Source organism: Moschus berezovskii, chromosome 12, assembly GCF_049115385.1.
Source record: "Moschus berezovskii isolate FMDL1 chromosome 12, NW_MosBer_1.0, whole genome shotgun sequence".
Taxonomy (NCBI): Eukaryota; Metazoa; Chordata; class Mammalia; order Artiodactyla; family Moschidae; genus Moschus; species Moschus berezovskii.
This window is the reverse complement of record NC_142471.1, coordinates 25,395,830-25,410,274: the sequence shown is the minus strand read 5'-3', so window position 1 is coordinate 25,410,274 and position 14,445 is coordinate 25,395,830. Positions and strand designations below refer to the sequence as shown.

Genomic DNA, 14,445 nt, shown 5'->3' with positions numbered 1-14,445 from the left:
TTGACCTTTTATTTTAAAATTATAATATGTATTCAGAATTCCCTGGTGGTCCAGTGGTTGGGACTCTGTGGTTTCACTGCCCAGGGCCTGAGTTTGATCCCTGATGGGGGAACTAGGATCATATGGCCATGAGGTACAGCCAAAACAAAAAATTATAATATACATTGACTGTAAAACATATATGGAAATATTGAAAATTAAAGTTTTACTTGACAAAATATACCATGTTTTCACAGCTCGTTCTGTATACACTGCTGAGCCAAGAGAGGAGGGCTGACCCAGAGGCCGGCCTGCTCCTCTACCTAAAGACTGGCCAGACGTACCCTGTGCCTGCCAAACATCTTGATAAAAGAGGTTAAGCCATTTTCTCTCAATTTTACTTCTCAGGGTTTTGTTTGTTCATTGTTTTTTTCCCCTTCAATTTTTGCTGACACACATTTATACCTGACAGTCAATCGTTCACTGTGCTTGCTAGGCCTAAAACATTTTGTAATTTATAAGTTGTGGTACTTTTTTTAAAAAAAGAATTTTGACAGTGTACTGTGTAATTCCAAACATTATTAACTTTTTTATTAGTTTTTTTGTGTCATATTTTAGATTCCACATATAAGTGATATCATATGGTATTTGTCTTTCTTTCTGACTTACTTCACTTAGTATGATAATCTCTGGGTCCATGTTGCTGCAAATGGCATTATTTAATTCTTTTTTGTGGCTGAGTAGTATTCTGTTGTTTATATGTACCACATCTCCTTTATCCATTCCTCTGTCGATGGACATTTAGTTTGGGATTAGCAGATGCAAACTGTTATGTATACAATGGATAAACAATAAGGCCCTACTGAATAGCACAGGGAAATATATTCAATATGCTGTGATAAACCATAATGGAAAAGAGTATGAAAAAAAATATGTATAACTGAATTATTTTGCTGTACAGTGGAAATTAGCACAACACTATGAATCAATTATCCCTTACTAAAATAAAATTTAAAAAATCTTCCTATACAAAACTTTATTTTAAACTTCCTATCTTATATTTGAGACACTGTCAGTACTCTTGCCTGGAAAATCCCATGGATGGAGGAGCCTGGTAGGCTGCAGTCCATGGGGTCGCTAAGGGTCAGACACGACTGAGCGACTTCACTTTCACACATTGGAGAAGGAAATGGCAACCCACTCCAGTGTTCTTGCCTGGAGAATCCCAGGGACGGCGAGCCTGGTCGGCTGCCATCTATGGGGTCGCACAGAGTCGGACACGACTGAAGTGACTTAGCAGCAGCAGCAGCAGCAGTTCAATTCAGTCGCTCAGTCGTGTCCGACTCTTTGCGACCCCGTGAACTGCAGCATGGCCTCCCTGTCCATCACCAACTCCTGGAGTCCACCCAAACCCATGTCCATTGAGTCGGTGATGCCATCCAACCATCTTATCCTCTGTCGTCCCCTTCGCCTCCTGCCCTCAGTCTTCCCCAGGCATCAGGGTCTTTTCCAATGAGTCAGCTCTTTGCATCAGGTGGCCAAAGACACCTAATGCATCAAAGGCGGCTAATGAGACACTCTAGATTTCTGTGTTTGTCCTTAGGTTGTTTAAAAACTTATCAAGTGAACCAAAATTGAAAGAAATACACCAAAATGTTAACAGTGGTTATTATTCTGGTGTAGTGGGATACGTGAATGTTGCTCTTTCCTTTTTATGTTTTTGAATCTGAAAATTTTACTTACATTTAACGGAAAAGATATATAATAAATTTTACTTAATTCTTAGAAAACACCCATCTGTTTTTTCTCCCCACAGAATTATTAAGGCTAAGAAATCAGATGGCATTCTCTTTGTTTCACCGTATTAACAAATCTCCTACTGGAGAGGAGAAGGCAAAGCTTGCTTCTTTGCCACAAATAATTGAGGAACAGCAAACCTGTAAATACTGTTCACAGATGGGCAACTGTGCTCTCTATAGCAGGTAAACACTGTTTTCCGAAAGTATTAATTCTAGTTAAGTAAGCACTCAACTCAGAATGATTTAACATTTTTGGCTGGTCTGGCATTGATGACTTCATTTTGGTTATTTAAAACGAAGGGAATAGGAAAGAGAAAAAAGCATAGTTAGTTCATATTATATAACAAGCCTATTTCTTTGGAGAAAAATAGAATGCTTTTAAAACTTTTTCCAAAAGTGGATATTTTAATCTTGCCTCATACAGTTTCTGGGGAAATGAAATATTTGTAGAACTTATAGAATATAGTTAAAGATGTAGTATAGGCATTGTAAATGTAACTTTTCTTAAATGATATTTCAAGAAATCTTCCATTTCTTAGTTGATGTTTTAATTTCAAACCTTTTTTAGTTCAAAACTGGGAAATTGATTTTTCTAGACAGTTTGATATAATCCAATAGATCTGCCTTGTTTATCCATGTCTATTTTTCTACATATGGCAAGTTTATTAGCTGTCTTATGAGCAGTTATATGTATTTATACCTTCATTGAACTTCCCTGGTGGGTCAGATGGTAAAGAATCTGTCTGCAATGCAGGAGACCCAGGTTTGAACCCTGGGTCAGGAAGATCCCCTGGAGAAGGGAATGGCCACCAACTCTAGTATTCTTACCTGGAGAATCCCATGGATAGAGGAGCCTGGTGGGCTGCAGTCCATGGGGTCACAAACAGTTGGACACAACTAAGTGACTAACACATATGCATACTATCATAGGCCAGTGAGAGTCTTGGAGGACGCAAGAAAGTGGTTAGATGCAAATTCAGACTAGGAAGCAAGATCAAATCAGAACCAAACTTCTAATTCAGCCTGAAAATTCATATAAAGGACTTTTAAAAGTACAGTTAACCCTTAAACAATGCTGGAGTTGGGGGCGCCAATCCTGTCTGCAGTTGAAAATCTGAGTATATCTCATAGTTGGCCCTCCACATACAACTGGGTGGTGAGCCCAGGTTGGATATGAGGTTTGTCCGCATTCTTGTATTCAGCCAATCTTGGATCGTGTAGTGCTATTTACTATTGAAAAAAATCCACGTGTAAGTGAACCCATTGAGTTCAATTCATGTTGTTCAAGAGTCAACTGTGTTGTATCAAAAGATCTCTTAATGGCAAAGACCATGAACTTGGGAAATTTAGGACTGTAATACAGGCACATTTTTTTGAAACCTTGTTTTACTCTCCATGTTTTCTATGCTACCCTATAACATATTTGCCCCTGAAATGACTTTTTTAAAAAAGTAGGTGCTGTGGTTATAAAGTATGATTGTCACATATGTGTACTTACTTTAGAAATATCTCATTTCATAGCCAGTGAAATGTTTTACATGCATCTCTGACTTGGAGCTTTATCTTTAGGGCGGTTGAACAACAGATGGAAGACAGTTCAGTCCCAATGAACATGTGGCCCAAAATAAAAGAAGAAACCCAGCATCTCAAGCTTATACACTTAGAGTATTTTAGCCTTTGGTGTCTAATGTTAACCCTGGAGTCTCAATCAAAGGATAATAAAAGAAATTACCAACATATATGGTTAATGCCGGCTTCAGAAATGTAAGTGGTCCGTTTAATACAGTAAAACTTTAGTAATTTAGGTTAGCCAGTGGGATGAGATTTGTAATTCATGACAAATGCAGGTTACGTACCATGTTAAATGTATGAAGTTTCATATATTCATGCCAACTCCAGATGGTTGTCAATGAGTTTTTTCCTAAGGAGAAAACCATTGTTATTTTTAGTAGATTAAATATACCTAAGAAATCTTATTTTAAAAATTATTAGTAAAGCTACATCCTTTTTCATCAGTGAAAAGAGTAAAAAACTTGAGTATATCATAAGGTGAATTTTAGCATATTGGCACAGTAGAAATTAATGAAGTTTTATTGAATATTTTAAATACTAGAGTATTTTAAAAGTTTTTATTAAGTTTTCATAGAGATTCTAATTCTCTGAAGCATATCAATATTGTATTTTGTGAGGTCTTTTTTTTTTTGCAAGTTACTTGTAAAGTTATAATTTTATGCATCTTTGTATAGTATTTTTCTTTATGTAATATTTAGTTGTTTTTGAGCCTTTCTTTTTTTTCCAGAGTGAATCTTGATAATAATGTGACTTGAGACCTAAGAACGTTATTTCTTTAATACTAGACTTTAACACAAGGTACCATCACAGTGAAGAAAGTTGAAGTCATTTTCAATAGACTACATAATACATAAGTATAGTAAATATGTCAAGTGTGTGTGGCAGCAGGCTTCTGATGTGGAGTATAAGAGTAGTGCCTGAGAGACTGTAAATGCTTAATGCTTACTTCTGAGACACAGTGGAATTGTCAACGTGCTTGCCATTGTTTTAGTAACAATAATGATAAATTCTCTTGTAAATACTAAAGAAATATGTTACTGCTTCCTTCACTTCGGGTTCAGAGTTAGATTATTATGATTTGTCTTCTGTAGTGTTAACGTGTATTAGAACAGGAGGTGGGAGTGTCAGTCAAGAATCAAAGTGCTTATGAGCATGTTGCTCAGAAATCCTACCTGTGGGTACAGTGAGGGGGATTCTTCCCCCCTCAAAAAAAAGGGGGAGCTCTCTAGCACCTGCTTAGAGATCTGGTGATGAGAGGTTTTTGTTTTTTTTTGCCTTGCCACGTGGCTTGTGAGGTCTTTGTTCCCTAACCAAGGATCAGACCCATACTCACTGCAGTGGGAGTATGAGTATTAACCACTGGACCACCAGGGGAGTCCTGAGAGATTATTATTTTTTAAATAAATATTTATTTATTTATTTGGCAGCACATGAGACCTTCCGTCTTCATTGTGGCATGAGGAATCTTTCGTTGCGGCATGTGGGATCTAGTGCCCTGACCAGGGATCGAACCCAGGTCCCCTGCGTTGGGAGCTTGAAGTCTTTGCCATTGCACCACCAGGGAAGTCCCCTGAGAGAGCATTTTAAAATTAATTTCTCTTTTTCTTTCTCTTTCATAGGGAGGAGAGTGGCAGCTGCATTGGGAGCCTGATTAGAATAGAACATGTGAAGACAGTTTGTGATGGACAGTATTTACATAATTTCCAGCGTAAAAATGGAGCCATACCTATCACAAATCTAATGGCAGGTGACAGAATTATTTTAAGTGGAGAAGAGAGAACATTGTTTGCCTTGTCTAGGGGATACGTGAAGGAGATTAACTCAACAACAGTAACCTGTTCGTTAGACAGGTGATGAAATACTCCCTTTTTGGGTAGGGAGGGTAAAGCTTTATTGATAAGTAAACATATAACATACAGTTCATACATTTAAAGTATACAATTCAGTGGTGCTTAGTATATTCGCCGAACTATGCAGTTAGCACCAAAATCCATTTTAGAGCATTTTCATTGCCCCTGGAAGACTCCCTGTACCCTGTAGTCACTCCCCCATCCCCAGGCAACCACCAGTTCCCTTTCTATATTTATAGATTTGCCTTTTTTGTTTCATACACTTATGTGGTCTTTTGTGTCTGGCTTTTTTTACTTAACATACTGTTTCTGAGGTTCATCTTCATGTAGTAGCTTGTACCAGTGCTTCATGCCTTTAAGAAAAATTTCAGATAAAATTCGCGTATCATAAAATTAACCATTAACCATTTTAAACATACAGTTCAGTGTGTGCGTGCTAAGTCACTTCAGTCATGTCCGACTCTGCGACACTATGGATGTAGCATGCCAGGCCCCTCTAACCATGATGATTCTCCAAGCAAGAATACTGGGGTGGGTTGCCATGCCCTCCTCCAGGGGATCTTCCTAACCCAGGGATTGAACCTGAGTCTCTTTTGTCTCCTACGTTGGCGGGCAGGTTCTTTACCACTAGTGCCTGGGAAGCCTATACAGTTCATTGGCATTTAGCAGTTATCCAGCTGCTAAAGTTTTGTTTAGTACAGTAGTAATGTGGACATGTGTGTGTGGGTGTGTTCTCAGTTGCTAAGTTGTGTCTGACTCTTTGTGACCCCAGGGACTGTAGCCCACCAGGTTCCTCTGTCCATGGGATTTTCCATGTAAGAATTCTGAAGTAATTTGCCATTTCCTTCTCCAGGGTAACTTCTTAGCCCAGGGACTGAACTCACATCTCCTGCATCGGCAGGTGGATTCTTTACCACTGAGCCACCTGGGAAGCCCAATATGGATGTAATCTTATCTAAATAATTCTCACAACCACGTGTGCAGCAGGCGGGACAGATATCCTGTGTTGGCCGTAACACTTATTTCTCCTCCTTAGCCCTCCGGGCGCTCACCATTTTGTTTAAATTGCTTTTTTTTCCATTTATAGTTGTGATATAAAGTATAAATTAAAACAAAGTAAATTAATTTAAATAAAAATATTAAGTAAATAGTAGAATAGTTGGTATGAAAATTTGTGGTAGAAGCTAATATCCATGTTCATTAATATCCATATTCCCCTCTTCCTGTACCCCTAGCCTTCCTTGCATTTAAGTGCAGTCATGTGTCACATTTCTCAGTGGATGGGGATCAGTAATTGGGATCCAGAGGGTAACTTCAGTGGAAATGTGCAGGCTTGCTCTCCAGTAATCAGTAATCCTCTTTAAGCGGTAACCAGCCCTAGCCCGGGTTTCATGGCATTGGAGTATAAGCCGTGGTATTTTTGCTGTTTCTTAGGAGTCCCTTCAGGCAGTCCTGTGAGGTATTTATTTAGTACCTAACATGTGTTAGATACTTTGCAAACTCTTGAAGAATTTGTAGTCTTGTGGGTAACAAATAAATATATATATTTCAGCCTAATATGACAAGTGTTTAAATTAATGGGAAACAGAGGAGAGGCATTTAACCCAGTTTTAGGAGACTCGGGGAAGGCGAGTGAAAATGGTTGTTCTAGATCTTCATCCTGTGGGTGAATGTTAGCCCTGTGAAGCAGTGTGGGAGGAGTCTACCAGACAGAGGGGACGGGGTGTGAAAAGGCCTAATGGTGTGAGGTGGGGTGTTCTGGAAAGTGTAGGTAGTAATTACTTTCTGGAATGTAAAAGATAAAGGAGTTATTGGAGAGGTCAGGTCATAGAAGGGCTTGTATACCATGTTAAGTGAACAAAAGAATGATAAATAGATTTGCATTTTTTCTGTGAATGCACTGTGGAGAATAATCAGTGGAGGCAAAACTGAAAGCACAGAAACAGGCACCTGCTATAGTGGCCCAGGCTTGAGGTGTTTGAGGGCAAGGTAGTTTTGACGGAGAAGGTGGAATGCCTTTGAGAAGTATTTGGAAAGTAAAATTGTCTGCCACTGCAGGGTGGGAGATGGAAGGATCAAGACAGTCATGTAGATGCAAGAGCCATTACCTGAGGTCAGGTCCACAGGAGGAGGATAAGGCTTCAGCAGGGATAAAGAGTTGTTCAGTTTTGCAAACTTTCACTGCCTGAGTTTTAAGTCAGTGGAAAGATCTTGCTGCTTGCTGGATATTCAAAGCTGAAGCTTGGGTGAGAAATGGGGTAGGAGAGGAATGTTCGGTGAGGTCTGGTGATGTCGATTTGGGATTCAGACGCAGGGAGAGGCATGGGACCAGTGGAAAAATGACAAGAAAGAACAGTACAGAGGACCATGAAAGGGACCTCGGGAACATCACAGGTTAGCCTGATAGAGGAGTGAAAGAAGCCTTTGGGAAAGAGACATGTACTCCAGGCCTGAGGAGGCAGGGGCCATGTGCTCAGGATCCTGCTGGGTTGGTGAGCCCAGGTTGAAGTTCAAGGAAGGCCAAGTGAGTTGTCAGCAGATGTTGTAGGTTTTGGATTATTAACTGCTTTTTTTTTTTTTTTTTTGGCTGCTCCAGGTCTAAGATGCAGCATGCAAGAGGTTTAGTTGTAGCATATGAAGTCTTAGTTGTGGCATGTAGGATCTAGTTCTCAGACCAGGAATTGAACCTGAGCCCCCTACAGTGGGAGCTCAGAGTCCCAGCCACTGCCTTTTGCCTTCCCCTACTCTGTTTGCTCACCAATCCAGGGCCTTATCCTGCCTTTGGTTGGCAAGTATGTATTAGGGGATGGTAGCCATTTTCATGGAGAAGGCAATGGCAAGCCACTCCAGTACTCTTGCCTGGAAAATCCCATGGATGGAGGAGCCTGGTAGGCTGCAATCCATGGGGTCACTAAGAGTTGAACACAACTGAGCAACTTCACTTTCACTTTTCCCTTTCATGCATTGGAGAAGGAAATGGCAACCCAATCCAGTGTTCTTACGTGGAGAATCCCAGGGACGGGGGAGCCTGGTGGGTTTCCGTCTGTGGGGTCGCACAGAGTCTGACACGACTGAAGTGACTTAGCAGCAGCAGCAGCAGCCATTTTCATAGTTATTCTGGCCCATTTACTTTTTACTTTTTATTTCTTTTTATTTTTGGTTGTACTGGGGTCTTCATTGCTGTACATGGACTTTCTCTGGTTGCGGAGAGTGGGAGCTGCTCCCTAGTTGCACTGTGTGCGCTTCTCATTGTGGTGGCTTCTCTTGTTTCCGAGCACAGGTTCTCAGTGCAAAGGCTTCGTTAGTTGCAGCATTCAGGCTCAGTAGTTGCAGCTCCCAGGCTCTACAAGTGAACTCTAATGCCTCTAATGCACAGTCTCAGTGGTTGTGGTGCATGGGCTTAGTTGTTCTGCAGCATGTGGAGTCTTCCCAGACCAGGGATCAAACCCATGTCCCTTGCACTGGCAAGAAGATTCTTATCTGCTGTATCATCAGACAGCAACACATTTCTTATACCGACACACTGACTATGTTAAATGAAAAATATTCACATACGTATGTTTTGCTGTTTCAGGAACTTGTCAGGACTCCCAGAATCAACTTTGTTCAGATTGGACCAGGAAGAAAAAAATTGTGATATAGATACCCCATTAGGAAATCTTTCTAAACTAATGGAAAATACTCGTGCCAGGTTTGTACGATAAATGAATCTGAATATTACTCCAGTTTCCTGAGGAATATTATTAAAAGCTTTTTTTTTTTTTTTTGCTTTTCAGCCAAAAGCTTCGAGATTTAATCATTGACTTTCATGAACCACAGTTTATATCCTACCTCAGTTCTGTTCTTCCACATGATGCAAAGGACACAGTTGCCTGCATTCTGAAAGGTATGTTATAATCAGCATGCCGGTGTCCATTAATTTTTCTTGGTTCTACTTATAATTTAATCTATATTATAGTCTAGTATCTTAATAATTTACTAAACTTCTAATTGTGGTTTTTAGACAGCATCTCTTTGGAAGTAGTTTACATGTGACTTTTAATATCACCATGATATTTCCTTACTTTGAGAAGATTATTGAAGAACAGACTAGAACACAGGCAGCTTTTCTTATAGTTAAGTTGCTCATTGAAAATTCAACACTCTTATTCCTATTATTCAACACTCTTATTCCTATTATTTTTAAATTTAAATGTAGGTTTGAATAAGCCTCAGAGGCAAGCCATGAAAAAGGTACTTCTTTCAAAAGACTACACCCTCATCGTGGGTATGCCGGGAACAGGAAAAACAACTACAATATGTACTCTCGTAAGAATTACTACTCTTTTGCTTAGAAACTGGGTATTTAAATCCATTTCTCTTCAGTTCAGAGAACGTGATACTGGATATCAAAAGGGCTGAATTTCAAATCAAAATGTCTTTGTTTCAAACTAAGAATGACATGAGAAATAGAAAAACTAAATTACCAATAGTTGTAATCATCTTTTTTATACCTTGCATTTAAGATTGTCTAAAATCTCTGTTTTCCTTCGCTTTAAAAAATGACAAGTTGTACGAGGAGGTTGAAATAGATTCTTTTTAAAAAAAAATTATTTATATATTTAGCTGCACCAGCCTTCGGGATCATTAGTTGTGGCATGTGGGATCTAGTTCACTGACCAGGGACGGAACTCGGGCCCCCTGCGTTGGGAGCACAGAATCTTAGCCACTGGACTGCTAGGGAAGTCCCTGATACAGATTCTTATTGAATTTTTTTTTTCATGTCAGTAAATTTCTGAGCAGTCTTAGAATAATGATGATGATGGCACCACATATTTACTGACTAATACTTTGTGCCAGGCACTAGTCAAAGTTTATATGTACTCAATTTTGTCATGATATAATTAATATATTGGTAACATATCATTGGTAACATGATAATAATGCCATGTTACTTTCATAAGACATTTTGGCTTTATAATTTTTTAAAAGTTACTTTGTGGAATTCCTTGGCAGTCCATTGGTTAGGACTCTATGCTTTCACTGCCAAGGTCCCAGGTTCGATCCCTGGTGGGGGAACTAAGATCCCTCGAAATGTGCAGTCAAAAAAAAAAATCAAAGGAAATAAGTTACTTGGCTTGGCTCTTAGATATGCTTTCTGTTAAGTTTTCTAATTCTTTTTGAAAAATATAAATGTTAAAAATTATCAGGAGCTAAAAGTAATGCTGTTTTCCATTCTTTTGTTTATTAATAGGTAAGAATTCTCTATGCCTGTGGTTTTAGTGTTTTGTTGACCAGCTATACACACTCTGCTGTTGACAATATTCTTTTGAAGTTAGCAAAGTTTAAAATTGGATTTTTGCGCTTGGGCCAGATTCAGAAGGTACATCCAGATATCCAAAAATTTACAGAGGAGGAAATTTGCAGATCAAAGTCCATTAAATCTTTAGCTCTTCTAGAAGAACTCTACAATAGTCAAGTAAGTACAATTATTGTATAATCATACTGACAGTAATTTTTGCTGTCAGAATGAGGGGAGAAATGGCACTTTGAGAAATTCAATTGCATTGACCAAATTTGCAGATTCGTTTATATAAACCATAGGACCAGTTTATGAGTTTATAGTTTGCTCTTTGCTTCTGAACTGAAACAAGGTTTTGGTCTATTTTTCAGGGCTCTCATCTTCTAGTTTAAAATATCCTGGTAAAGGAAGACTCTGTTTCTCTCTACTCACACTTCTGACACCAACTGTGTAGAGTTAGTGAGGCTCCACAGGTTAAGGGCTCAGTCTCACAAGACTGTCCCCTACTTCCGTTCTGAATTGAAAGTTCAGATCTCCTGTGCCCATTTTGGGAATTCCTATGTCTTCCTCCTTGGCTTCCATAATTTGCTTGAATGACTCACAGAATGCAAGAAAGTCACCTTATTAGCATGAACTCAGGCATGGTTAAAAGGGGCTTATGAATCTGCCCTTTGGAACTCTGAGGAGATCTAGGAGGCTGAAGCTGTTATCTTATAAATAAGAAATAAGGGACCTAGAAAGGCTTTTGTGCCCAGGAGAGCCCCATAAAGTCCTGCTTGGTTTCACATATTGTATGTGATCTTTTGGGATTGGAATTTTTCACTTAGCCTAATGTTCCTAATGTCTGAAATCTGGGATATGTGAGGCAAAAAGAAAACCCAGGGAGCAAACAACTGTGCTGTTCCTCATGTCCCAAGGTCTCCAGCTGATTTACCTTTTCTCCACCTTTCAGAGGCTTTATAGTTTTACATATAATGTCCAGGGTTTTTAGTTGTACTTTGTGGGAGGGAAAAGGACTCTATCTTCCCAGAAGTCAAGTCCTAGTTCACATTAAAAAAAAAATTCATTAACTTACTGCCTCTTGAAATGTTCAGATTTCCATTTCGATAGATCCAAACTTGAGCATTGTTATTGTGTCTGGAAAATTAACTTGATTTTTTAAAATTTATAGAAAAAAAAAGTTTTTGCATGTTGTAAGTGTCTCTAAATTAAAAAACATTGGGGATTTCTGTTTGGGGGGATGAAGAGCTCTTTTTTGATCTTTTAATTTCAAACATGGGAAAAACAAGGTTTATTTCTTGGACATATTAAATAACTGATCTATTTCTTTTCTTTGTGTTTAGCTTATAGTTGCAACGACATGTATGGGAATAAACCATCCCATATTTTCTCGTAAAACTTTTGATTTTTGTATAGTGGATGAAGCCTCCCAAATTAGCCAGCCTGTTTGCCTAGGGCCACTTTTTTTTTCACGGAGATTTGTGTTGGTGGGGGACCATCAGCAGCTTCCTCCCCTGGTGCTAAACCGTGAAGCAAGGTAAGCAGACATTAAGGTTTCAATTTTAAACTAGATACTTGTTTAAGGGACGATTTCAGTAGACTGATAATCCTGAATTTGATTCATTGACAGAGCTCTTGGCATGAGTGAAAGCTTATTCAAGAGGCTGGAGCAGAATAAGAATGCAGTTGTACAGTTAACTGTGCAATACAGAATGAACAGGTATTTATAACAGTGTCAGGACGGGGGAGCCTGATGGGCTTCTGTCTGTGGGGTCACGACTGAAGTGACTTAGCAGCAGCAGCTGTGAGTGATTTCATATTTGTGTTCATCACCAAACTAAAATTATTTTTGTAATTCCCTTAGTAAAATTATGTCCTTAAGTAATAAACTGACATATGAAGGAAAGCTGGAGTGTGGATCAGATAAAGTGGCCAATGCAGTGATAAACTTACCTAACTTTAAAGATGTAAAGCTGGAACTGGAGTTTTATGCTGATTATTCAGAAAATCCTTGGCTGGTTGGAGCATTCGAGCCAAACAATCCTGTCTGTTTTCTTAATACACACAAGGTAAAACACGCACTCACACAAACTAACATTTCCTTCGTTCTTTTCCGTTTGCCCTATTATTTAAATTCCTCAGTTTCAATAGTGATTGCTTCACTACAGCTTATCAGTTAAAACTAGTGTGCTTGTGCTTTCACCCAAAAGAATCTTTTCTTTCTTCAGATTCACTATCTTTGGAAGGAGGTTTATTCTGATGATTGATAGATGTCAAATTGTTTTGAAGTAGGAAAGCTAGAAAGTGAACACAAGTGTATAATTACATTTCCTAGAAAAGTAATTGGCATTGATACTGTCAAAAGTTTGGGTTTACAAATGGACAGAAGGTAAGATAAACTGATGTCCTTTTCAGGACCTTTTTTAAAAAAATAGACTTTATGTTCTAGGGCAGTTTTAGGCCCACAGCGAAACTGAGCTAAAAGTACAGAGATTTCCCATGTGTCTCCTGCTCCCATATATGTACCTAAAGACCTCTTTACAGATTTATCATTAAAAAATCTGCACAAGGACTTTAAATGACTTGATTCTTATTTCTGGGAACTCAGAATAAAGTTTTGACTCTGTGTTCCTACAGTTTGTTTTCTATACTGCTTCTCATTATTGATTTGGAAATCTTTACGTAAGTTCAACTAAAAAATATAGTCATCAATTTTTTCTATGCATATCATTCTTAATATATTTTGTTATTAAGATGGGTGGAGTCAGCAGTTGTTAAAAATAGGGCCTTACCATTCATGTACTGTGCTGGAATTTTCATTGTCTTGGACAGTGCTCTAGTGTTTCAGAATGAAGACTCAACACTGAGGAGCAGGCAGGCTCTGGAAAATTTATTCAGATAAACTGATCTCATAAATGACTGCTTTTATATTTTTATGTAATTAAAATTCTTATTTTTTTATTGAGGTACAGTTGATATGACTGCTTTTATAAAACACAACTGTAATCTGTTAGTTATGAGTTATAATTATTAATCTCACCAGTGACTATTCAGATTCTTTATTTTTGCTACTCACATTTCCTGTCTCTTGGCATCAAGATTCCAAGTAAGTTATATTAAAATTAATCAAGGTGATGCAGGGGTGACATAGGAGCAAAATAATGCTTTAAAATTTTTACTAGGGGTGATAGAACCTGGGGAACTTTATGGCTCTATTATTTGTATAAAAAGTAACAAGAAAATGGAAAGAACACAGACATGGAGCCAGATCTAAGTTGAATCTTAGTGCCATGGTGTATTGTAAGGCTTGGGCAGGTTACTTATCTCTTCTGGCCTTTGATGCCTATAAAATGGGGGATAACACAGTAATGTTTGTGAAGCTCAGTGTACGGTCTACTTTTGTAAAGATTTTAGTATGAACTTTATGTAGCATGTTTAAGATGGGTTTCCTTCTAAAGTGACTAATATCATTCATTTTTGTCAATTCTTTTACATTCAACGTTAAGAGGAAGATATTTTTCATCTGTGTCCATATCTGGTAGTACTGTCTCTGTGGCCACTTGTATACTGACCGTACTCTTTGCTTCAGAGATTGTTTCACAAGCAGGATGCATACTTTTCTGTTTAGGTTCCGGCACCAGAGCAAGTTGAAAAGGGAGGTGTCAGTAATATAATGGAAGCCAAACTCGTTGTTTTCCTGACCTCAGTTTTTATTAAGGTAACTTAGAATTGAATTTTGAGGGCAAATTAATATTAAGGTGCAGAGTAGTAGAATGTTAGAATTCAAGGAACTTTAGATCTAGCATTAACTTTTGTTGATTAAAATAAGAGGATTGCAGCCTGAATGTTTTTATTTTGAGAACATTTATCTAAGACAGTAATTACTGTATCTAATACAGTAATGGCATTTTGGGTTTCCACTTAGGATAACTTTCTGTAACATCAGATAATTCTGATTGTGTCA

The 14,445-nt window shown here is 38.3% G+C and overlaps 1 protein-coding gene across 2 annotated transcripts in view; it reads left to right on the top strand.

The window, feature by feature from the left end:
* Positions 1-14,445, top strand: part of DNA2 (DNA replication helicase/nuclease 2) — a 40,038-nt gene that overhangs the window by 21,509 nt on the left and 4,084 nt on the right. For both annotated transcript variants that reach the window (XM_088841927.1, XM_055425602.2), the window contains exons 7-18: positions 237-354; positions 1,796-1,961; positions 3,348-3,542; positions 4,970-5,200; positions 8,775-8,891; positions 8,977-9,086; positions 9,399-9,508; positions 10,434-10,658; positions 11,825-12,018; positions 12,112-12,201; positions 12,346-12,550; positions 14,110-14,199. In XM_088841927.1, the coding sequence (XP_088698053.1) occupies positions 237-354; positions 1,796-1,961; positions 3,348-3,542; positions 4,970-5,200; positions 8,775-8,891; positions 8,977-9,086; positions 9,399-9,508; positions 10,434-10,658; positions 11,825-12,018; positions 12,112-12,201; positions 12,346-12,550; positions 14,110-14,199 (1,851 nt within the window). The remainder of the gene's footprint in view (positions 1-236; positions 355-1,795; positions 1,962-3,347; positions 3,543-4,969; positions 5,201-8,774; positions 8,892-8,976; positions 9,087-9,398; positions 9,509-10,433; positions 10,659-11,824; positions 12,019-12,111; positions 12,202-12,345; positions 12,551-14,109; positions 14,200-14,445) is intronic.